General features: G+C 38.9%; 1 protein-coding gene across 10 annotated transcripts in view; it reads right to left on the bottom strand.

Moving 5' to 3' along the window:
• Positions 1 to 26,714, bottom strand: part of GTDC1 (glycosyltransferase like domain containing 1) — a 274,478-nt gene that overhangs the window by 202,565 nt on the left and 45,199 nt on the right. For all 10 annotated transcript variants that reach the window (XR_012581891.1, XM_074547857.1, XM_074547858.1 and 7 more), the window contains one exon: positions 19,100 to 19,310. Coding sequence is in view for 9 of the 10 variants with exons in the window: in XM_074547857.1 (XP_074403958.1) it covers positions 19,100 to 19,281 (182 nt within the window). In the remaining variant the exon portion in view is untranslated. The remainder of the gene's footprint in view (positions 1 to 19,099; positions 19,311 to 26,714) is intronic.

Here is a 26,714-nt window from a genome sequence, read left to right as displayed (position 1 = left end):
TTACTCAATGTAACGTTCATCTATACATGTTCTCACTGTTTAAGAACTCGGCGCAGGTGTTATTAATAAAATAAATTTATTTTTAAAAAGGATGCTATTCTACAAGCTTTGAAGCTCACACATAGTCTAACTTAAGCCAGCTTGGGCTCATCTGGTCTTTAAATGAGCCCTTTCATGTGGTCAGCCCACGAGCCATACGTACTGCTGCTCAATCACGCCACTGTACATCGTCAGCGCGAGGATGATTTGCATGATTTGCATTTCCTGTGCGCTCCAGCTTCAAGGAGCTCCAAGCACCACGTACAAAAGAAACCACCGCCAAGTAATGCAAAGATTTTTTACTTAAACCAGATGAGACTGTTTCAGTCTGCCTTGCCAATGGTGAAAAAGGGAAAAAAAAATAATATAAAGACCAACAAAAAGAGGGAAGGGGGAAAAAAAGTCTCAGGGATATCCTGTTAAATAAGGATTTATTTGGAGGGAATCTGAACCTTAGATTCATAACCTTACTTTTAAAGTATAAAAGTTCTATGAGACCCTTAAAAAATATGGCCTAGCAGAAAATAATTCAGTTAAGAACTTTTCTTCCCCAGTATTTCTTAGCTTTTGGCACTACATTAAGTTAGTAATTTTTTTATTTATTTAATAGCACATAAATGGATTCTGATTACATTCCTTTTCATAAGGTAGAAAAACTAACCTAACTAAACTGAATTCACTGATAGCTGGTTAATACTTGTCCCTATGAATAAATCTTTTATTTTATCTCAAATGATCAATAAACCTATTGGACAAACAGCTAAGACAGAAACAGCATTACAGTGGGCTTCAATGAATAAGAACTAAAATTAAAAAAAATGTACCAGAGCCTCGTTGTCATGAAAAACAGAGACAGATGGGGAGCCAGACCTATATGATGCTACAAATAGATGAATATCTTGTAAGGATTTCAACAAATGTTATAAGACCTAGTCAAAAATTGAAAAAGTACAATGCAGCAGCACAAGCAAATCTGAAGTTCACCTGAAATCCAAGCCATACTACTGTCATTATATAGATAATCATGTTTCAAAAATAACAATAAAGAGTAAAGCCTTTATAAAATCTCTTCTAGATAATGGCACAGCTAAAAATGTCATTATTCAGTACAAAAAAAAAAAAAAATTAAGGAAGTTTGCTGTAACAGCTACTTGGGAAACGAGGTGCATCCTGTCCCCAACTTAAAAATACAGGTGGGAGTGTGAACTTTATGTTCCAATACTGGATTGGAAGGCAGGTCTCCCTTTCAACTGGCAGATAAATTGAGATGATTAAAGACTGTCAGGCTGACTGAGTGAGCTGTATGTGCCCAGCTACAGAGAGCAGCCTGACAGAGACCCAAGTCAGGCTGCTCCAGGAATCTGCACATCATCACGCTCCAGAAAAACCACAGTGAACTCCCGGCGCTGCCGCTTCCAAAGGACACTCGATTTTACAAAATTAAGTTGCATTTTCTTTGGTTTTGGTTGGTTTTTTTTTTCTGTGTTGTTCAAATGGAACGAAATACAAGATGTGGGCGAAACCGTAACCGAGGGGTTAAATTCTGTCTTGAGCACAAAAATTCCACTTATTTCATTGTTGTCTGCAAATATACAGTCAAGAGCCACATTTAATCACCATGCGTAGTTTCTATATTGTGACTGTAAGATTTAGTAATCGAAATGGCTACCAGAATAAAAATGCACTCTGTCATTTTTCCACTTAGACAGCCCCTGTATAATGCTCTTAAAGGTCAGCTAATTTTATTATGGAAAGTAACTAATAACCTTTATTAATTCTTACGCTCGCAGTTTTCGAACACGTCAACCAAATAAATAATACACTGCAGGAAGACACCACACAAACCAAGCTGTTGAATACAATCTCTCTGCATTTGCAACAGACAAAAGAGGTCATTAGAAATGTAATACATGGGGTTTTTTTGCTCTGGAAATTAGGAAAACATGGATAGACAGAGCTTTTAAAAAGCCAGGGTGCTGGTCCTCCCCCATGCTCCAAGATGCTGAGACCACCAAATGAGGTGCTAAATTCACTAATACCCAAGCACAACCATGATTCCAAATGTCAAGCAACATCTCTTCTTTTTTTCTGATTTTCTAAATTTACAGGATGTGGTCAGTATTAGAGACCACAGGAGTTTTGCTTAGCAACTTTTCTGCTGTCTCTCATTTAATAAAATTACTGAAAAACATGAAAATATCAAAGATAAAAATATAGGTGTTTATTTTTTATTCTCAACTATCTCTTGCATGAAAAGCATCATTCTGTTGCACACTATATAAAATTATATAGAATATTCACATTTATTATAAGACTATTCACATTTATTAAGGATTTTTGCTTTCCTTAAGTGGTTCAGAATGCAGAACTGCTCATGGTCAGCCTCTCCTAGCAAACTGCTTTGAGTGAGTTTGTTCCTAAGAAACATTACTGCACCTGAAACTAAAAATAGATGGTTATTTTCAGCCATTTAATCACATGAGGAAAAAGATACAGTTTGTACCAGTCTTCTTTAATTTACAAAATAATTCCATAACGAGCCCTGTGTGTTTATATCATGAAAATCCCTGGCACTCAACCTCCGGGCTCACACACCGGCTGCAAGTGGAAGCAAAATGGGGTTTAAAAGATTCCAGCAACAATAGTCTTGTGACTAAATCAGAAACAGAAGCACAAGTCATGAGCCAAACAGATACCTATCGGTTTCCTTGAGCTTAATCTGATTAAAACATGGCTCTCAAAAATGTTAAATAGAATGCCACGTCAGAGAGCTGGCAAATGATAAAAATAGTTCACGACAGGAAATCATTATTAAAGCAGCACTACTTGTGTATCTGTTATGGAAATTTCCCTGTAATTTTTCTAGGTTTCCCCTTATGCTTTTTGTTGAGTTGCTATTACACTTTTTTTTTCCCTCTCAATGGCATGTAAGTTTGAGATGTAAAAAGAAAATTATCACTGCAATTTTCCAACTATATTCTGCTCAATACCATCTCAAATGTGTCATACATCATCTTGCCATTCACTTGAACAAGAAATCACATAATATGCAGAGGTAGAAAATATTCCAAAATAGGGAAGTGCCACTAGGGCAAAACTACATTCATATGCCAACACAGGGGAAAATTAAAAAAAAAAAAATTAGACTTCATCTTAACTTCAAGCATAATGAAAGCATCTTTAAAACACTTAATTGGAGAAAAAGTTTCAATGAAGAGCTGCTGGGAATGACAGTAGAGCCATTCTAGAGTTCACCAAACAATATTAGAAAAGCAAAGCAGTGAGAATATGCCATTACAAATTAACCTGAATGTTTTAAAAAGCTTACACAACTAAAAGAAGATCCAGAATCCTAAGAAAAAAAATTTAAAGAAAATCAGTATTTCTATCCTCCTATTATTACCACTTCCCTTACAAATATCCTCCAGATTATCCTTCAGAGCACCCCATAAAATACAAACTAGAGTTGTAGTATCTTGTCCTGACTTCAGTTACATAATCCAGAAAAAACTTTTACAACCAAAAAACCCCAACTAAACAAAAAATAATCCCTAAAAGTACTTTCAAAAGATCTTATCTTACTCTAAGGCTAACTCTAATTCCCAAGTCCCTATTTTTCCATACTGAAGAGACTTCAACAAACTTGAACAGCCACCCCCAAAACTCTCTGGATTCTTTTTAAAATGTCACTGATGGGAAAAAGCCTGCATCTGTCAAATTAGTTTTTCATTCAAAAGAGACATTTCATCTCTAGTGATGATTCAGGCTTCTCCCAAGAAAAGCCAGGATTAGATCAGGTGGTAACTGATGCAGTGCCTCTCCATCAGGACACCCAATGTCCCTCCTGAACCTCCACTCCTCCTCCCTGCACCCAGCAGCCTCTGCCACTGACATGGACACTTAAAACAGGAAGGGTTTTTTTTAATTTTAGGTCAAACCCATAATTATTTGCCAGTGGCACATCATAAGACAAACACATGATGTGGGGGAACAACAAGGTACTTCAGAGACAGGTCTAGATGGAAGAAGGGCTAATCTTTAAGTAAACTCCAGCTACTGCCCACCTAAAATCCAGAGGTGACAATGCAATCACAGCAAAAGTGACAATTTTTAAAGACAGCAGAGTCACCACATGTTTAGCAAGTGTGTCTAAGACCTCCTTCATTTTTGTCTTGGATATTTAGCCAAGCTCTGCCTGACTCAGCATGAAAGGGAATGTGCATCCTATTAACAGCAGTGCTTAGACCTTATTCCATAAAGAGTTTTCCAAGAGCGCTCACATCTATTCTTCTTAATATCCCTCCCACATTAAGAAATGATTATCTAATACAGAGAGTAATCAGCTCATGGTCTTACTACAGTCATCCTCCTTGACAAAGCAGGGAAAAAAACACCCAACTGTGAAGCATTAGAAAGTCAAGGTTCAAAACATCCCCATTTATTGAGATCAATGCAAATTTATTTAGATCTCCATGTAACAAGACCAAGTGATACAGACTGGTAAATTCAAATTCCCTACTTCTGCAATGGGCCTTCACCAGGACACACAGGAGGTCACAGTGAAGGACACACAGCCTTAACTGAGGGAAGAAAAGCTGATGACAGCTAATCCAGAACTGGTTTAAACATTAACACTTTACCATGTCAGACCATTTTAAGCACCGAATTTCACACTGCCTGTTTTCTAATCTGAAATACCAATACAGAAGAATGGACTAATAGATGATTAATTTATTACAGTACTACACACCCTTCCAGGGGAGAACTGAATGGCAGAGTTCAGGTATGCACCAAGAGCCATCCAGATTGACGCAAATTTGTTCCCAACATCCCCTTTCCCATTCCATAGCCCCTCAGATCAATTTTCTTTGTACTATCCCAGGAAATGAGACATACAAGAGGAAAACAGACATTTTTGTGGTGCTTAGGAGCAAAAATATGTATGTGTAGAATTACATAGAGGGCCAGAACACCTCCCATCACTGCAGGCTAAATGAGTCATCCACTTCAGAATAATGACCAGTAATTAAACAAGAATCTGTAAAGCTGTTAAGTGCCTTTAACAATTCCAACCTATGACACTGAGGGGGTGCAAGCTCCCCATGTACTGAAACCATCCATATGACCTGTCATACAGCGGAGCCTCTCACAAAACAACCTCTCACCCATGGAAATGCTTCTCCCCAAGAAGCCAAACAAAAACAATTTAAAATATTTATGGCCATAAATTTCAGCCCTGCTCCATAAACCGATGAGGAGACATGACATCATGCTAACTACCTAGACCTGTCTGCTTGATAACAGTCCCAGGTTTCAGGCTGAAGACTGAACTGCAGGAGTGTGGGAGGGTGCGAACCTACAGGTCAGCACAGATGCTGATCACAAATCTGACTGGCCAAAGCCAGAGCTGACACTCCAGCAAATATAGGAGGTCTGGCCGTGCAGGACTGACACCACAAATACAAGTCTTGCAATATTTTCACCTTCTTTTCAGCCTCCTTGGACTGGAAGAAGGAAGGTTTTCTTTAAAGGGATTTAATTGCTACATCCTCCAGTCCCTGTATCCACAGTTCTGTTTTCATGTGGTAGAGATTCCATATATTTCCTAAAGCATTAGCCAAATGATAGCAAGCTCCTTGCTCCAATGGGACATTTCCACTTGTTTTTTTATCAGCATAGCAAGCTGCACCTCCCTTCACTTTGTGGTTTCTCCTAAATTTCCAGACCTGAGCTACATACCTTAAGTCCCCACTGCTTTACTAAAGTCCTTTCATACAGCTCATTTCTAAATCTTGTCTAGAAGTGTTTTTACTCCCTTCCTAACCCTTTACTTCTCTAAGTGCCAAGCACTTGGCCAGCCAATATTCCCAAATCGGGCTTCAAAGAGGCGACTCTGAATTGTCTTGACTCAGGTTGTGACAGGAAGGGGCAGGGGCCCCCAAAAGGAGGGAGCAGACAGCCACCTTCCAGATGGCAGCCAACCTTGTCTCACCCACTGCAACATCTGTACCTTGAGTTACATCTCAGAGGATGGTCCTGACACAGACTGCAGGTCACTGCCCACGGCTCCCGGCCACACGGCCGCTCCGCGAGCCAGAGCATTTTGCAAAATGCAGAATGACAAGCCTGAAAAAAAGGTTACGACTAATTAAAGCTTGTAGCAGGGCGCAGTTGAAAGAGAGTTCAAAAGTAAATGTTAGGGAGAAATCCATCTTAAATATATATATTTTAAATGTTTCTCCAATCCAGTGTTTTGTCCCCAGCCACAAACATGCCTTGCTTTCCACTTTCCACATGGTACCTTGCAAACCTGGAATTAAGATGTGAACCATGCAAACCCATCCAGCCCTGATGGTTTTGCTTCCAGGTCACCCCATGGCACAGAACGAGCTCATTTTTCAGCTTCCAGACCAAAAGTCTCTTAACAGCACTACAAGAGCACTCAAAATGGACTGGATCCAGCTTTAAACATGATAAACTTCCCAAGGCTCAGTGAAACAGTGGTCAATGAATTTTAGCTTGAAGTAGCAAAGAGTAATTTGTGAGTCCTGTAGCATCTAAGTCTAATTTTAACACAGCCACAAATTATATTGTTTCTTCACATGAACTTAATTCAACTCCTCGTTGGGGCAGTTAAACTTGAAACCTACCAACAGGAAAGTAACTAAATTTTTTCTGCCACAATAAGAGGCTGATGTGAATTAATGGTTTCACCAGTTTTACAGTGTATTTAATACAGTTTATTTAATAAATTCAAAAATTAAAATGTTGTTGCTTTCTTATTTTGAATGCATAACCTCCTCAAAAAGATTGTTTCCAGACATTTAAAAGGAAGAAAGTGTGTTTTACAATAAGAAAAGGGAGCACACTGCATTTCAAATCCATTAAAATATAAAATTCTGGTTACAGGCTCAACAATCTGCCTAATTAGTTTTTTCTAATTAGCAGGATGCTCTAACCTCTTTAATAAGACTTCTGTGGACAGAATGTTCCATACTGGTTATCCATCTGAGGAAAAAACTAAACAAATACTTCTGAAGTGCAGCTAATAGAACAAACGTGGCTGGGCTTCATGGTCAGAAGGCTGCTCTGGCATGTAATACTAGCAATCTGCAAAAACATGAAATATTCTACCTTGGATACACTACTGCTCACAATAAACACCCCTTTGGATTTCAAAGACAAAAATGAAAGATATTATATGCAAGAGTCAATGAAGCTACAGTTTTAAACCACATGCTGGAAGGCAAAAAAATAATATTTTAAAAAATAAAATAAAAATCAAAATAAAATAGGCATGGACCAGACACCATAGAAAAGTGAACTGAAGAGATAATGGGAAGGCAAATACCACAGTGATGCTGTAAGAACCCAGAGTGTGGTTGCAAAGCTCTTTGGCTCCACAGCAAAGCATTTTCTCGGTGCACACAGCTTTTGTATCTTCCTCTTCATCATTCAGAGTCTTAGTCTGTACCTAGCAATTAATGGGCAGCAGTATTGTCTCCAAATCCCATTTTACCCAACAAAAACCATTTTCATTACTCCGCTATATCAACCATGCTGTTCAAAAACTATGGGTTAAGAGAAATGGGGAGCCCCAGCAGTATCTGTGACCAGAGGAAAACCCTGGAGATAAAGAAAACCCAGTCCCCTGCTCCATTAGGAGTTTGCAGAGCAGCTGCTGAGCTTCATCTCAACAGCTGAAATATCCCTTATACTCCTTAAAAACGCAGGAAGCACACAAGCATCTCAAACTCCCTCCCTGCCACCAATTCATTCACCCCGATTCCACCCGTGGCCCCAACATGTTGGTCTCATCACCCATCAGCAGACAGGAAAACTATTATACCCTTCCCTTTTTTCCAATCAGTATCTAGGAAAACAAGAGCCATGTGCAAAATATAATCTAAGAACAGTCCCTTGAAAACCTCCTGCTAATGACAGGAGGTACAGAGGCATCATAAATATTGACTTCAAACACGCTGAGCCCCAGAGACCCCACGCACTCCACAATGTCAATGACCTTCCATGCAGCTGTTAGCATTGGAAATTAGGATTTTTCAAGTACAGATGCTTACTTTAATGCTGAATTTATATTCCACTCATCATAGCATAGCGTGGTTAACAGTTGGACTTGATGCTCTTAGAGGTTTTTGCCAACCTTAACGATTCTGAGTCTATGATTAAAATCTAATATTTTTCTTCTGTACTAAAATGTAAAACCATATAAAAATATTTTCCAGTGTGTTTACACCAGAATGAGTTTTAATTCAATGCAAGACCACGCTCCAGGTTCTATGCTCCACGTTAGAAAAAAAAAAGTGGAAGAAAATGTAAGTTTTACTATTTCTAACTCATGATGCGATTTTCAATAATTACATTAAACTCTAGTTTTCCAGATGGTTTTTTTACTCTTATCTGATACTTTTCCCTACTACTCCTGACTATGGAGCTTTTGGGGAAAAGATCTGAGCTACTTCAGACCTGAATGCTCCAACAGCCACAGAAACCACTGAAAACCAACTCCAGACCTGGGCCCACAGAATCCTCTGCAGGGCTGGTACAAAACCTCAGAAGGGCAAATTCTGCTGCAAGCCAGATTCCACCTTGAGTAGGTACAACACAACAGTCTGGAGGAGGTAAAGATGAGGGCTGTGTAACCAAGTCCTCTTCCAAAAAATCCTTTTGACTGGAAAACATCACTTGAGCCATCAGCGACCACAATGGCCAGCTGACCCCACACCAGTGAACTTCTCCCAGTCAGGACCTTGAAGGTTCATGGAAGTCATGGAGAAACACAAGGACATCAGATATTTGATCCTGGGATAACTGATGGTCACAAATACCAAGAGGTGCCCAACATCTGATGGTAACTCAAGTTCCTCTCAAAGCACCTACCCAACTTTTTTCCTCCCACTTTGACACCCCACAGCTAAGACCTGAGGATGTACCAATAAATTGAAACCAACTTTAGTCTAGGATGATGAATGACAATGAAAGAATTCAAAGTGGTAAAGTAAATAAAAGAAAAGAAACACAAGAAAACGGTCACTCTACTACCAAAGGAAAAAAAAACCCAACTTCAAAACCCTGCCAAAATCACCCCCAAAATTCACCTTTTCTTGCATGGTTTTAGTGTCTTTAGCAACATTTCCCAAAATGCATTTGACAGATAAAATTTTTAACTGTTAGGCTTTTAATAAAATTGACTACCAGGAAATTTCTGCATTAAAAATAATTTAAAATAATTCAGTTCCTCGGGGTTTAAGCATAGAGATGTCGCCATGCATGCTAACTGCTCCATGTTTAGTGAGTTACAACTCTTCTGTCACGAGCAGGAAATGCATTTTGCACACAAAAGCCAAAGGCACTGTCAAACCTGCAGCAATCTGCAGAACATTTGGAAAAAAATGCCTGCAAACTAACTGTTACTAGATAATGGTACCATTTATCACTCTTAAATTCCATCTTTAATTAAAAATGGGATATTCTCTAACATAAATAAAAAATTACAGATGTTCTCAAATTACTCCCCTTCATTTTTTTTTAGTTTTTCCATATATATTATACATAGAGTTACTTGTTCAGAATTTTTTCATGTTATTACGTAATACCTTAATACATGAACATTTTTCCATATTCTAACTAGATACATACAATTTTCCACAGAGTATGCGATGTTAAAAAATATTAGCACTCAAAGAAAACACGTTAACAGAAATCAGTAAGAATGCCATTTAACTGCAAGAAAAATAGAATTTGAAATGAATTTTCTATTGTTCTACCCATAATCATTTACACCTTTTCTTTTTAAAACATTTGGTAAATCATTAATTTAAAGGACTGATGCAGTTACATCAGGTAAGGTGATGTGAGAGAAACATTAGCTCCCCTCTAAATACATTTTTCCCCATATAATTCTTTTGACATACTCTTAAAAGGAATGAATTCTTCCAGTTATTCTGCAACAAGAAAACCACATATTTGCTTTTGAGTTGTGTCCACTGCTGTTTCCCTCATTCTTACTTCAAGTTGCAACTAGACAGAAATACAAGTTCAAGCGTGCAACAAGTAAAATGGAAATTAAGAGAGCTAAAACAAAAAATGATGAACAAGAAGGCAAGGTTATAAACATAAACAATAAAAACAGCCAGTGCTCTGAAATGGAAAGCATTCTTTAAAATGACTGTGTCCACTGGACCATCAGAGTAAATGTGCAGGAGGAAGGGAGGAAAAGACAGGGACAAAGGACAAAGGCAAGAAAGGAAAAATACTGTCCAAGCGAATGAGGAAATTGTGGAAATTTTCATTACAGAACGATGAGCAGAAAAAAAGCCTTTCAGTTGCTTTGTATTCATCAAAGATATTCCAATTAATAGATGCAATGGATGTATTCCTAATTGTTTTTTGTAGGGAAGTTAAATTCATCATCATAATGACTCAAAGCCTACCAATACTAGGTTGAGATGTATTAAAGGGAAGAGGAGGAGCAAATAAATTGATCAAACTGATATGGGGGAGTCAGAAGTTGATCCTAAATTAAATGTTTTCCGTTGTGGTACAATTCGGCAAAAACACCTGCTTAAGTATGTGTTGTATATTTAGAGAAGAAATGAGATAATAATCTACAAAATTAAGTGGCTTATGTTTAGACTAACATTTCTGTTTGATACAGAATGTCATTTAGGAAGCAACCATCCATCCACAACCCCCTCACCCACGGCGGCTCAGCTCACAGAGTGGGCTCCAAGATTATGGCCCAAATCCCTCGGATGGCACTGCAACAGGAGGGGATGCCCTTGGAGAGCAACCAATGCACCCCAGCCTTGTCTTAGGGACAGTCAGTCCTGTAATCCCAGAGCAATCAAGATAAAACCAGAAAACACCTTTGGACACATTTTCCAGAGCAACCATGGACCGTCAAAATCTACACTGAAACTCATGGACACACACAGCAGGTGCTGACAGCCCTCAGCTGGCATGAAAAGCAGATGTAGAAAAAAATCCCAGAATGGTGTGGGTTGGAAGGGACCTTCAAGATCATCCAGTTCCAAATCCCTGCCATGGGAACCTTGGTGGCTCCAAGCCCCATCCAAGCCGGCCCTCAGGTAGGGCTGAAGTAGGTAAGGCAAGACCTCTGGATTCAGTCTGTTGAAAACTGGAAACTGAGATGTCACAACTGCCTGAACCAAGACTTTCAAACTTCAGTGTGTTTGGGTCAAGTTAAAGCTTACCCCAAAAAACCCCAAAAATATTTATATTTACATTAGTGCTGAGGCAGGTCTTCTCCCAAAATTGCTTTGCTAAAAACACTTTGCACAATGTAAAATTCTTTTTCATCATGCATCAATTCACAAAACGCAGTCTAGTTGTGGGTACTCATTAAGAAAATTAGTTGTTTATGACACCAGAACACAAAGCTATAAATCTAAATCATGTGCAAAGCAAGTATCTGACAAAATTTGTAATATTTACTTCTTAGTAAAAAAAAAAAAGGCAAAAAAATCAACCTCATATTAGGAAAAAAACAGCAGCACCAAAAAAAAGGGAAAAATCAATATTTTTCTCTTTATTAGATGCAAACTAAAGCTTTTTTTACTTTCCCTTTGCAAGATCAAATTAGTGTTATGTGCTGGAATGACAATGAATTGTGGAAAGTATCATATTCTTTATAATATAGTAGTGTATATGTTTGTTATTTGAAAATAGAAATGTAATCCATAACTAATCTAGAAATAAAATATATACACAGCAACCATTTAAAAGGACAGATAAAATCCTCATTAAAATCCTAAGTGCAGAAATACTGAATCATAATGCACAATTTCATTACATTTTACTGCCAGCAATGTAAATATCAATTCTCCAGGTGATTCATAAAATTCATTTTAGGAAGAAAAATAAGGATTTCACCCGGCATTTGAGAACATAAAGGAAAACACATGCTAGGGTTTGAAAACCCAGACTGTTCTTTCCTTCTCTCATCAGAATATTTTGCTGGAATTTCAGCAAATCTTTTACACATCAAACAGACAACTGCCACTTCACATTAGCACTTTGCACAGATCACCCAGCAGTCCCAGCCCGCGTCCTCGCCGGCCCCGCACCTCTCCCCGCATCGTCCCCATCACCCCCAGCTCACTTCTGCCAAAACCCAGCTCCCAGATACGCACTTCCCCTGACTTCAAAGCAAGGAGCCTGCATTTAAACTCATCTAAACCCTCTTTTAACCATCCAAATTGTGAAATTGCCTAATAATGGGAGTGTGTTTAAGGGGAAAAAAAAAAAATAAAAAAGCATGTTGGACAAATTAACCAAGTAAAGTTTTTGGAGGGAAGAGTGCATGTGGGGGTTTCCACACAAAAACGTAAAGAAAACCTGTCACTTTTAAAATGAATAGCTACCATCTGCCAGCATTTTATCTGAGGCAAAGTTGATTAATGCAAAGTGAATGTTTAAGATCACATTGCTGTCTGCCTGAATAAATTTCAGGTAGTTTACTTGGGAGGTTTTTTTGTCCTGGTTCTTAGAAGATTTTTTTGCTGTTCTTATTGGATCGCCCCCTCCAAGTTTTTCGGCAGCCAAAGCTAAGAATAAAAAAACATTTGTTCTTAAATCATGGTGCTGTACAAGGACTTTTGAGCACCAGAGCATTGTTTCTGGCCCTTCAGAACAAGAGAATTCATCTCCCTCAAAAGGACATCCCACCTCCTTCATCAGCTTCACAAAAACTTTTCAGGCAGCCTCTCTCCATCACATTGAAAAGGAAATTTTCGCAGTCTGGTTGTGAGCAGAGAAACAACAGCAGTGCTGTTATCCTCAATAGGAAGTGATTTTGCCTCTAGACACTCCCTAATTTTTTACTTTATTTTTTACTGGGTTAAGCCTGCCGGATTAATTTTTTTTTACCAATTATTTAATCATTTGCTTTTATTTACACTATCTTTACCATTTATAAAAAAGCAAATTAATTGTGATTCCAAACTCTTTTTCTGTTAACTTTCACACCTTGATTTATATAACGTTCTGCTAAAAATAATTTTCAAATCCATTTGATAATATGCTCCCCTTCCCAAATTATCTTTGACTGTTAACATTTTTCAGAAGAAGCTTCCAGAACAGGTTCGGGGCGATATTAACCTAAATCAAACAAAACCCAGTTTTACACACGCATTCCCATGTTACGTTTTTCCAGCATCAGATGGCCTCCAAGTCCTCCCTCAGCAGAGAGAATTTCACACCCCTTATCCAGGCTGGGACCCCCTCTATTATCCAGGGCTACAGCAGTGGAGGGCATCATCTGTGCCGAGCGGTGGAGCTTCGTGCCATTCCATATGGACGTATATTCTCTGTGCTTACACTCAAAGCTGGCTGGACACCAGCCAGCTCTGGTCAGAAGTCACCAAGTTGTTTTAGCTCAGTACATGGTGCCTGTGTCTCGTATCTCAGTAGGGTTTATTGGTTGAGGCTCAACGTGGTGCTAGGACGGCCATCTGGCCCCCGGAGCGGAGCGAACTCCCAGCCAGCTCCCTCGGAGCGTGGGCAGGACAAACGTGTGTGCGTTTGCACCAGCCCGTGTGAACTAACCTGGGTGAACTCAAAATGGTTTGTTCGGGGGGAAAAACGCGAGCAAGTTTAGCACTAATGGAATTAAAGCAGCAATGACCCTTTGTTCAGTGAGGGAGCGGAAAAGCAGAGAGCAGGGCGAAGCAGGGGCTCCCTCACCTTCCTTTGGGCACCTCCACAACAAGGTGAGAATGTGGAGATTTGTACCCATCAGTGAGTTACACCCAGGTGGTATTTTTAATCAAAAAAGTGTTTAAGGCTAGCTTGGATAGGGATTGGAGAAACCTGGTCTAGTGGAAGGTGCCCCTGCCCATGGCAAAGGGGTTGGAACGACATGGTCACCTCCAACCCAACCCAGTCTGTGATTATGTGTTTCCAGAAGACCTGAACCCTGTCCTTATAGCATATTGGATATTACATTTATCACCTTATATATTCCTGCCTTTACATCAGCTCATAAAAGCACAAGGGATCTCCAGGAGCACATTCCCTTCCTGTCCAGGAGCACATCCCACTGTGCCCCACACAAAACTGCAGTTAAAACACAAAGAGCAAAGACATGGGGTGAAACCAAGACAACCTCTGGGTAGAAAATTATTCAGTATTTCCAAAGAGATGAGGCACATCCCATCTTCCAATGCAGTGAATTTGAGCAGCAACATCAAAATACACACTCTTAGTAGCTAATGCTATGAATCAGATTTATGTTTATTCACCTATTTATAGAAACAAACACCATAAAATATGCCCAAAAAATCCCAAACACTATCAGATAAACTTTTTCTTTTAATTTGTAGGTAATTTGTTATCTTCTTTTAACTTATGTACTATTCATACATATAATGTATTTATTCCTTACCTGAGCATTATGAGGGTCAAATTCTAGGACAGCCTCTAATACAAGACAAATTATTGCAATTCTTACAAAGATTTTATAAACATTTCCAGTATTTTATAGAAAGATGTAAACAGGCAGGAATGTTTCCAGCACAAATGGGTATCTATGTATTCAGATTTAATGAAATTTGCCCTGCCCTGCTTTGAGTTACATCCTCAAACACCTACTCCAGGGCATGCAGGAATGTTTCTGAAAACAAAATATCAAGAAAACAGTTAAATCCTCAAGCTTGCAAATGGTCACACATCCCCACAGTGTTATGCTTTCAGTAGGATTGAAATACTCACTGGAAAAAAAAATTAAAGGGTTGCTTTAAGATATTTAGGGGACACAGCCCACCAGAATTCACTCTATAATAATGCATTTTCTGCTTCTAGAATAGAACAGAAGTATCAGATCTGAAACAGTCTAAAATCTAGTAATTTAATAGAATATTTTAAAAAAATCAAGAAACAACCACATCTATATTATATACTGCTGAAATGAACTCTCCTTTGCTGAACACCACCCCAGGTTGGGGTTTTTTCCAAGAGCTCTATTAATTGAAAACAATAATTTGTTTTCTCTTTTGTAAAACGTAAAAAGCACAGAATTTGTCTTTAAAATATAGTTGTCAGATATCAAGGGGTATATATATGCTAACATTTACCCTAGGGGTATTTCAGGGCTAGAATCTGTTACAAATAAAATCTTTATTCATATGAACAGCTACCTGGGGGGCAATACTGAATGTTATACATAATATTTATATATATATATTTAAAATAATATAGCAGTGCTATTAAAACACACTGGAAGCTACACTGAATTTAGTCACTCTATTTTACAGTTTTATGATACTAAGTTTTTGGAGACTGAATTATTTTGTAGAGGATAGCTCCTAAAAGATAAACTCCTTTCATCTAATGTATCATACCAATGTTTTACTATCTGTAATTTAATAGACTGCTCACTGTAATAAAGAAAATAATTAGATGGAAAAAAAAGCATTTTTGTTTTTCATTAAATTGTGCAACAATATTTTCAAATTTGAGAACTTTCCTTGAATTAAGAATTTTTAAAAGGCTAAAAACATTTCTTCTTTTACATGCTTTCTGGAATTACAGAATAGTCACTGTGTGTTATGGAAAACAACTTTAGGCTAAAGATCAGACACCCACATTTATCAAGAGGCTGAAGCTGTCTGGAGAAGTTGGGAGACAAAGCAGTGAGCACAGCAGCTCTGCAGAGTGCCAGCAGCCTGAGGAGGCTCTGCTGGACCTTCCAAATCCACAGAATGAAGATAATACCCCACCAACTGCTAACAAAACTCTCAGATGGTTGAAAACCTTGTCTAGAGAAAGCAGACAGTAATTCTTCCCTTTTTTCAGCGCACTTCAAATGCTGTGATTTGGAAACTGCCACCACAAGAACGAAACTCCTCGTACCAACGCAACATCCAAGCACCTTCTTTCAAATTAGGGAAAAATCATCTGTGACTCTACAGCAATTGAAACTCAGTCTGTGGCTGCTGCACATCAATCTATGTGATCATTCCAAGATCTCTAGGTAAGAGATCCACCTTTAAATTCTCCTCCTGGCCTTCTAAGTTGAAGAGATTCTGCATGTTTGGGCTTCCCACTCCTCAGGGCTCCCATGCTCCTCTCAGGAGAAGAAGGAAAACATGAGCTGGTTTAACACATTGCTCAGCAAAGCCAAGGAAACAGAAAAGCAAAACTTTTCTGGAGAAATGCAGCGCAGACTTTGCATTGGGGAATTAATACAAATCCAGGCAGTGCTGCAGATCTAACACTGAGTGTCAGATCTATCTCCTGTAACAGCTCTGTGTGTTCCCTGTGGAGGGTGAGGACACCTTCTCCCTGTGACAATCCCGGGGAGATCTCCACGTTCTTGGGAACATCATGTTCCTGCACACCAAGAGAGCGGCCGTACAGTTCACAAAAGTAACATTAAATGCCCTGCTCGTTACCAGCTCAGCTTTCGTTTGTGCTCCAGGGAGGACACGTCTGTTCTCTGATAAAACAATTAGCAAGTTCATCACAGAAACTCTCTGCTCACTGTAGAACGTCTGAATTTAACATCTACAGCTCTGCACTGCATCCTTTGTTTCAAAAGCACTTTTTAAGACTATTCCTTAACTTGCTGAGTGTCACATTTAAATTAACAAACCTTCTGCTCCCAAAAATCAGCTTATATGGACAGAACTCTAAATCCCTTAAAACATATCTACACTGCTTGTCTAAAATACATCTAAATCAGACTCAACAGCATCATTATTACTTCTCACACACACCAGGATCTTGAAATAAAGTACAGTTTGAACATAAAAATTTAGTAAGGCAGCTCCGTTATCACAAGTGTTTGCGCTTGAAATATCCATGACCTTTCTGCACTACTAAATATACAAATAAAAACAAGGTATTTACGAAATGTCAAATTTATGGAAAGCACTTATAAAACAAAGGGGGTTTTTCTGTAAATAATATCAGTATTATAAGTAATGCAAATTTGGTATTTTCCACAACCCCACAAGAAGGCTGAAATATTTAAATGTGCAATTCAAAACACGCAGTATTGCCAGTTTAGAATGGAATTTTGTCTTTACAAACTGCTACCTGGGAAGCTGATCTTCAGTGGTTATTAGAAAGCTTAGAAATAACAGGATTAAAATTAATTTTAATCAATGTGTTTTCTAATAAGAGAGTAGTTATCCTTACTAGGTTGCATGTGATGCACCCATACTTTCAATTTAATAAAATAATCGAAACATTCAATTACAAAACAAGCATTAAAAATGTGCAAGTAAAGTAGAAGGTACCTCTAATCAGTTTTCCTCTCACCAGCCATATCAGCCCTTGATCCTAAAATTTTATGCTGCCTGCGAGGACAAGGTACAAATTCTATTTTAACCATTGCATCTTTTTCAACTTTGACTGTTTGGTTCCCTCTGCTCCAACCCGAACAGTACCAGCAAAGAAAATGCTTTCCTCTCCTTAAGATGCTCCATTGGTTAGATCAGATTTATTTGCTGTCAGTAAAGGTTGTATTTGCACATAAGTCTATGACAGATTGCAAGTTTATTAACTTCAAGTGAGTTTTCAGGCTGCTGGGTTGAGGTTTTTTTGTTGGGTTGTTGGGTTTTTTATGGGATTTTGCTTTTTTTGGGTTTTTTTTTTTGTCAGCGCTCCCTCCCCCTTTCCCCAAGATGTGGGTTACTTGACAAATTGGAGTTAAGTTATCTTAGGTCAATGTAACTGTAAGTTAAACTAATGAAGTGTATGTCTATGAGTGATGTCTGATTAGTTTAATGCAGTTAGTGCTGGACAGCTTGGGCTGCTGACCTTGAAGGAACACAGATAACATTGTGATGCGTTGGAGGATGTGGTTGTGATACAAGACAAATTTACATAACAGTTTGTCATGTACACTCCTCCAAAACAAAACTGTTGCAAAAAGAAAGCAAGAGGAAACTAAATGCCTCACACAAGACAAAACGGGGAAAATTAATTATAACGTTTGGCTTGAGGTGGGAGATTATTTTAAATGGGAGCCAAAAGCAGGCACAGGAAAGGTGTACATTTACACAATATGTGTTCCAAGATGGCTTAGACATTGTGCTGGGTAACAGTAAGCAAATGCAGCCTTCTACAGCACAAATCTACTCTTGAAAAATTATATTCCTTCCTCAGGAAGCACCTACTCTCTCAAAGTAAAAAAAACCAGACCCAGTTCTGAACTGTGACTTGTTAGCACATCATTCAGGTGTGCTCAGAGTCCTCTTGAAGTTCATTCTGAAGCTGCTTGGGCTAAAAGAACCCTGTGCATGAACAGCCTCCCCCCATGAAGGTGCAGAGTCCCCACACAACGTTCTGCATGCTGTGAGCAAAGCTCTATCTCACTGCTCCAGACAATCACCTCGCCACATCTCATCTGATCAGGTAGGCCAAGCAAAACTGCTGGGTTTAGAGACAGCTTGGCTCTGGAGGGGCTGATTCTCACCATGTGATAGCTATCTTGTCGACCTAAATCGCCCGTTTTTATCAGCCCAGGTTCTAGCTGATGGAAATTTGCTACTTACATAAATGTATAATTGACACCCACAGTTGCTGGCACATTACTGAACTGGACCATCATTAAGATAAAACTGCTCCCTTAATCCTCCAGGTCAGCCTGAGCAGAACACAGATAAACCAGATTTGCTAATAGATACATGGGAGGGCACGTGAGGAAGCTTGCAGTGCTCACATCTATGCCATCTCTCAGCCTAATCTGTGAAGAACAGTTTAAACCTTTCAGAATGACTGAGCTCACATGATAAATTTCAAATAAGAGATACACATATTTGTACAGACATCAGGCACCCCGATATTGAGAGACTCTCATGGACTGGAGATGCAAGACAAAACAGTCCTGTAAATTCTAAATAAAACATGCAATTTCTCAGTTATACCCAAGAAGAAAAACCTGTGCTGCCCACTGCAAGCCCCTAATTGCTCTCACGTACACCCGGGCATACACACAAGGAGTGAGTTCAAGAGACCTGGTTGAAGGCATCTGCATAATTTGAGTTTAGAAATTATTCAATCCCTTGGTTACCTGTAATTAGAACTTGTTGGCACTGTTTGCATGAAATAAAGAGCAGAAGTCCGTGCCTTCCAATGCCACTTCTTGGCTGGGAGTGTGCAGAGGACACAATCTTCTTGTAGCTCTTCCTGGAGAAGATCCATCAGCTGTTTGTGGGAGCCACCATAAAAGGGTTCAATGAGAAGGACACTCATTTTCCAAGTACTTCAGAACTGCCTGAAACCTGAAAACGAAAATAAAGAAGTATTTTACTTTAGAAACATATCTTTATTGTTATTGTTACTACTTAAAATTATATTGGAAGGAGAAGAAATATACTGCAAGGCCTTGTAATATATCCTTAATATTATATTAATGAATTTACTTCAGAAAAGGCAACTTAGAAATTATGATGACTAGATTATTTTGACCTTTAAAAGATACTGTCTGCAAATTTTAAATGAATGAAAATGGGCAAGACTTAGGAACACATTGTATTTTGAATTTATGGGTTTGTTTTCAATCCGATATTTAAAAACAGCTTTACTTTACACACTAACTCCCTAATACAGTCAACTATTCCATAACTTAGAATGTAGGTTATTCATTCATTCTCCTTTTCCTGGTGGCAGAGAAAATTAAAGAGTAATTCAAGCACACTTCAGCCAGAACAGTTGCCAGTAACAGTGATTTGGGTAAGAGATTTAAAGGCAGAGAGCAGCAGAGGGGAGATGCAGGTGGGGCATTCCCCAGGACACCCTCCTGCATTGCTGGGAGCTGGAATCACAACCCCAGCAACCACAGGAGATGTAAACCACCCTATTTCTTCTGAGTACTCCAAAGTGGGTGGAAGAGAACACCAGAGGAGGCTCAAGGAAGCTCTGAGACAAAAAGCCACAGAGCTGCTCACAAACAGGATGCAGAACGTGCTGCCCAAAGCGAGGGGACAGATGAAAACCGGGTGACTATTGCTCATCGCCCTCATGAGTCACACCCCTGGGCTACTCAAAAGCTGCTTTTCACATGCTTCGAGCAAAGCCACCACACACAACAGCTGAAAGCAAAACCCTGAAAGGTGTTCACCGTCCACAAACACCTCTCTGATGGTTTCCCTCTCAACACTCCCTAAGAATGATGAACTCCCTGCTAAACTCAGTTACTCCAGACTGGTGTTTGACAATGTACATTGCAAGACCTTACACCTGTTTCCTGACCTGCAATTTCTAGTGGTTTCAGACTGTAATCCTTATCTTATCAAAACCTCTGGTGACAAGAAATGAGAATTCAACGGAGAACTATATACTGTCCTGAAAATCTCAATCATCTCAACCATAGTTGAGAAATTCAATTTGATTCAAGATCAGGTTAAAAATATTATTTATTCTGTAATCAGAGGGCATAAAACAAACAAAAAGCCTTTTAAGTGCACTGTGGCAAAAGATCAGTTAACCAGCAACAAAAATCCAAACACTGAATCAATTTAATTGGGAGACAAAACATAATAAACCTTTGGGTTTATTTTTTGTTGGCCCACCATGGAGCCAGGCAAAATGGCGATGTAGAGCTTCTGGGTCACCATGGAACAATGAGCAAAAGAAAAAACATTCCAGGCTCCAACTTTCTTGTCCTAATCCAGCCTGGATTCAGGTTATCATTTGCTCTATTATTCACTCCTCCATAATATTTCAAATAAATTACTTGTTTTAATAAATACGTTCTTTGCAAACCAAAAGGAAAGCCATCTGGAAGCAGATACTTCACTCCATTTTGGAGCTTGCTTCTTTTCAGGTAGCAAAGCAGTTTCTGATCTCTTTTCCACTGACCTAATTTCAAAAAAATCACACTTTTGAGATCACTGACGTTTTCTGAATTTACAATGATGTAACCAAAATCATACTCTCTCCTCCAAAGCCCTTTTGGAGCCTGCAGGGTAATAACTGCTATAAAAACACAAGCTGTGGCTTAGAATCTGCACTATTCACCTAAAGAACAATTTGTAATTAATCATGCTATGCTTGTCATCAAATGCCACCGAAAATTTAATTCAAAGGACTAAAGGGAAGCGTTTTATAAATTCAGCCCCTAAAAACGGGGTGTGTGAAAAAGTTGGTAAATGCCACTGAGTCAGTCACTCGGGGAGGCTTGCAACTAATTTACAAATCATTAGCAGTATCACTAATAAAGCAATTTGTTCATGAAGCATCTGATCAGATCACACTTCACCAGACTAGTTCTGAAACTGGTTTTATCACCAGGTTTAGCTGAACCCACACTGTGCTCTTTGGTTTTATTTTGCACCAGTTTTCACTGTACATCCCTCACGGGAACAGAGAATGACTGTACATGCTGACGGTAAGAGATTGCTCAGTCCTCGTGTTTCCTCCTGCTTAAAGACCCTGACATTTACTTCATTATTCTGCATTTACCTACCTTTAGATCTATTAGGGGAACTGCAATACACCAGCATTACTATACAATAAACTCCCTTTGGCTATTTACATTGGGAAACTGGGTTGAATCGTGGATGTGTCGTGGAGTGGGTGTTAAGATAGCTCTTGATATGTAATTCTTCACAATAACACTCATAGACCCCGTGGCAGCAGCCCATGAGGGTGACAATCAGCAATGACACATTTTTTTTCAGAGACGACCTAAAGCTCAAAGGTTTTCTTACAAAACTCACTCGCTCCAAAAAAATGTAGGTACTGCTTATGGAAATCCTCACTAGCACTTGTAGGATTCTGTTGTTGTGTGATCTCTGTACATTACCAGCAATATACACCAAATTCAATTCAGAAAAAATGTTATAATGTTATTTAAGAAGCAGTATGTGGTTTATTTTATTCCTTTTTGTCGTTTGTTTTTTCAAAATAAGATGCTACCGACATAAGATACTACTAAAGGATAATGGCAGTACAATATATGTCACATTCACTTCAGGGCTTGAGTTAGATGAAGCAACTTAAAAGTCAATAAATCTTCTGTTTTTAAAAGATACACTGATAATGCTAAGGAAATTATATTACATATAACTAATAATTTCTTGTACTTAGAAAGACACAGAGGAGGTAGGACACGGTCGTTTGGCTCATATTTCACCCACATGACTTCCAGTTTTGTTCACATACAAAAATAACAGCTATTATTTTTGCTTTATTTCCCTTGACCCAGCCAAGTTAAGGTAAATATGTACCATAAACTCCTCAGAGGTCTCCAAAAGACACAGCTGATAAATGGCCTGAGAACATTCACCATATCTGATGGAATGCAATCCTCAATTAAATATAAATCACTCCAGGTATTCTTTTCCCCATTTCAAAGAAAACAACAAATATTAGAAAAACAGAACTGCTTCCCCTTTCTCATTACAGTATTTCCTCTCTGGAGCCAGCAATCCTGGGTGTTCCTCAAACAGCTCAACCCCATCCACACGGCTGCAGGATCCTTTCCTTTGAAAATTTCCTACTCTGTCTTTACCATACAGAGCAGCACATTCCTCAGGATACACATTACACATCTGAAAAAAAAAAAAATCCTTCAAAGTGCTAACAGTGTCCAAACGACATGACTAATACAGAGGTATATTGAAGTACTGAGAAGTGTAGGTGGGTAATTAGGTGCTGTCTCAAAGCCAGAAGCTCATGGTGACATTCAGCCAGGACTTTTGTCACTTGCTGCAGCTCTACCCCACACTGAAACATGGCAAGTGATGGAGTCCCTGAAAGAGCCACTGCTGTTTGAACCAGTAATTTCCTTTTAAAAGGAAATCTGAGTACTGCACAGAGTAATAAATAAAAATTATCTTTAAAGGCATGGAAGGATTAACTGTTCAACCAGACACAAAACCATGGCTTCTTTTTAAACTCTAGGTGAAGGCCAACTTAGGTATTTTTGTTAACCAACCTAGGCAGAGAAAACCCATCATTTTCCACAATTTATTAAAGAACACACATTCACTCTTATATGCAGAAGTGTGGTTTCACAAACATCAGCACAGCTCACATCAGGAAGCCATAATTAGCTCTGTTCATTGACGTACTCAGACAACATAAATTACAGACCACGTCTAAATATCTGTCCAACAAAACAGCTGAGCAACCATCCAAACCCAAAGGAATAATTGTTAATATATTCCACAGGTAGAGATCTGCTATTAGTTACAGGAAATAAGGTATATGGTTTCAGTAATGATTGTTTTAACCGTCACAGTCCCACACATATGAGAAATTTATTCCGCCGCCGTATCCGAGCACACGTGGTTCAGAGTGTCGTAACTCAACCCACTGCAAAACCCACCAGGTACAACCTGTGGACATCAACACACTTAAACCTTTGATGGTTTCACAGAAGCTCGCTGCGATGGCTGAGACAGGCAAAAAATTTCCATGTTCCACACTGCAATAAAATGTGATTTTCCAAAGGACTTTTGAGAGTCCTCACCTTTCCTCCTCTGTCCCTTCTCCTTCCCATCCCTACCTGAAATTGGGATGTGCTGTAAATACACACCCAGAGATTGAAAGAGCCTGCATTGCCCTCCCACTCACGACAGTGACTCACCGAAACCCCAAAGCTGTACCTTAAACACAATCACATCTCAATGTTTAACCAAAATTTAACTTGTATTTAGATCACCCAAAAGTACCAGTTCTGAGGTTTGTCATTACTAAACTGCATAAGCGAGAATGACAATTTATCTTTTATATAAACCAACTGGAAAAAGCAAGAAAACCTCCACTTCTTTTGAGAATGTGGTAGACCAAAATTGTTCACCTGTATTTGGATGGCTGAGCAGCAGTAACATTAATTTACTGGTGACACCCATAAACCACAGTCTGGACTATGTACACAACCTGAGAGCTGCAAACACCTACAGAACACCAAAACTTACCATTACCTGGAGGCAGCAAGGAATGAAACCTGCATGGATTTCCTGGCCTGCTTTGGTTTCGCTAAAATACCACATCTCATTTTTACCGTACTTATGAGCTACACATGCAAGGGCATGGAGTGACAGAACGAGGAGAATGGTTTTAAACTGAAGGAAGATGGGTTTACATTAGAAACTGGGAGGAAATCCTTCCCTGTCATGGTGGGCAGGCCCTGGCACAGGGTGTCCAGAGCAGCTGTGGCTGCCCCTGGATCTCTGGAAGTGTCCAAGGCCAGGCTGGATGGGGCTTGGAGCACCCTGGGACAGTGGAATGTGTCCCTGCCCATGGAAGAGGGTGGGATTGGATGAGGCTCAAGGTCCCTTCCGACCCAAACCTTTCTGTGATTCTATGATGCAATCAGAATTGCGAACAACATAATTTTTAAAGAACTGGTTTGATCTTAATCGTATTGTGAGAACTTCCAGGTTCAATTCTTATGTCTGTGTTTTCAACCCTGAGATGGAGCAGCAGGAATTGTAAGATTTTTAAGATGTCCCATGGCTATCAATCCAGAGACACCCTGACACAAGAGACAATTAAGGCTCCTTTCAGAGTTTATGCATTTAGAAAGTAACATGCTGTAAACTCTGCACACTATCCTGTGAATGCTAAGTTAACAATATTGCTATAAATCCTTAGGAAAAAGATGTTAATGTATATGCAGTGTACACATTTTAAAACTCAAAATTTAAACTGTTTTACTATTTTATCTAGGCAAAGGCACTAATGACCGTCATAATTTTCTGTTGTAAATTAAATTTGGTTTTGTTCCAGCTACAGAAAAGCAAAAAAAATTAATCCCCAGAATTTTCCTTTTACCTTCTTCCCCAACACAGTCTGAGACTATCATAAATATTCTGCATCTATACTTCTAGCCATCCTCAATCAACGTCTTTGAAGATCTTAATCTATACTGAATAAATTATTGCAATTTATACTTTTTTTTCCAGTGGAGAAAGACATCTGTGCATCACATTTATGGTTAACTCAAAACCACAACAGTCAAAGCTACCTCTGTGGGGAAGCCTCCATGCCCCCATGGAGCACAGCACTCCAAAGATATATTTCAGGGAAATTTCCCTGATTGATGTGCTGATCCCTCAGTACACTTGGAATGGCAATTACAATATGCAACTTGCTTTCTTTGTGTCTAATTGACCTCCTAAATTGTATGCATGGGACTAAATACTACTCAGGACAGGGCATGAGGGATACTCAGTACTTTGTAAACTACCCTCACAAATTCAGTTTTACAAGGGCAAATTAAGCATTGTTAATATTTAATTAGGATAAAATTTTCCTCCAAAGAAAAGCAAGATAGAAGGGGGAAAGATACAGAAGGTGTGATGGAGAACCAGGGCCATCCTCTGCCAAGAAAACAATCATAGCCACCACCACCCATCACCAACAAACCAAATTAACTCTTCCACAGGCTTTGTTCCTCTGTCTCCTCCCTTTAATGATCCACATAGATTTATAGAAGTTGACATGAGTATGCTGCAGAGCAGAAGATATTAAATAATTATCTTCGCAAAAAGTTTTACATTATTTTGAGGAGCTCTTCCACCACTAACAGGATTTTTTTAAACAAGGCAAAATAAAAAAAAATACAGCTCTAATATGAGAGTATAACCTCTCATAAGAGTATGCCAGGTTTGCAATTGGATCTGAGAGAAAATTAGTTATTCTGATTTAACAGTTAATTATAAGCTCCCATTTGCCATGTAATTCAGAAGCCTAGAAAAATGAAAACTGATTTTAACAGACTGCTAAAGTTGTTAAATGATATGTTGACTTTATCCAACTTATTTGCAGTGTGTTTACAGCACATGAAGGATCAACACAGGTTACAGGACTCAACATTTCCAGTGCTGCACCTATGACTATAAATTTGATAGCACTGATGATGCTGAAGGCTTACATTAGGTTTAAATAGATGAAGGATCCTTGATTTAGAGTATCTCCGAGAGGAGAGGGAACTAATAGGTGTGGTAATGGGAGATGTAGCACTATTTTTAAACTTGACAGGAGACATATTAGTTGCTAGTTCCCTATTATAGAAAAAGTCCCAATCTGGTAATAATGGGCTGGCATTTTGAAATTCCTCCGATTTATTAGGAATATGATGAGAAATGTGCTCCACACGCTCTGAGCTTCAGACCAGTTTCTGTACAGAAGGTAAGAATTACAATGTGCGTTCATGGCCAGTTTAAAGACCATATGTATTCATTTTTAAAAAGTCACAAATATTTTAACTAATTTTATTTGAAAGTCACAGTCTACAGTGCATATTAGCCAATTGATTAAAAGACAAAGCATTTGCTAGAAGCCATCATTAGTCACTCTGTGAGGTAATAAAAATCAACCCACATCAAAAAGTTGATTTGTTTTCCTCAGCAAATTTGAAGTAGCAAAATAATAAACGAAGACCAAATCACTCTTGTGTCAATAGAACTTGGGACTGAGGAATTAAACTGCTCTTATAAAAAGCTGGAATTGCAAGAGTTAATTTCAACATTAGGCTTGGTAGCCTGAGATGTTTGGCAGCAACACTTGAGTGGGCACAAGCCAGACTTCTTTTGCAGTCAGAAGGTATCCCTTGAATATGTGATGAAAGGATCTGCTTCTTCAGTCACACCTTGAGTCCATGAAAAGGGTGCAACGAGATCCACTGTCAAATGGAGTTCAGCTGTGAAATCAGGGAGGGGACCCAAACACAG

This window comes from Zonotrichia albicollis, chromosome 10 (assembly GCF_047830755.1).
Source record: "Zonotrichia albicollis isolate bZonAlb1 chromosome 10, bZonAlb1.hap1, whole genome shotgun sequence".
In the NCBI taxonomy this organism is placed as follows: domain Eukaryota; kingdom Metazoa; phylum Chordata; class Aves; order Passeriformes; family Passerellidae; genus Zonotrichia; species Zonotrichia albicollis.
Note: the sequence above shows the minus strand (reverse complement) of the source record. Positions and strands in the feature narration are given on the sequence as shown.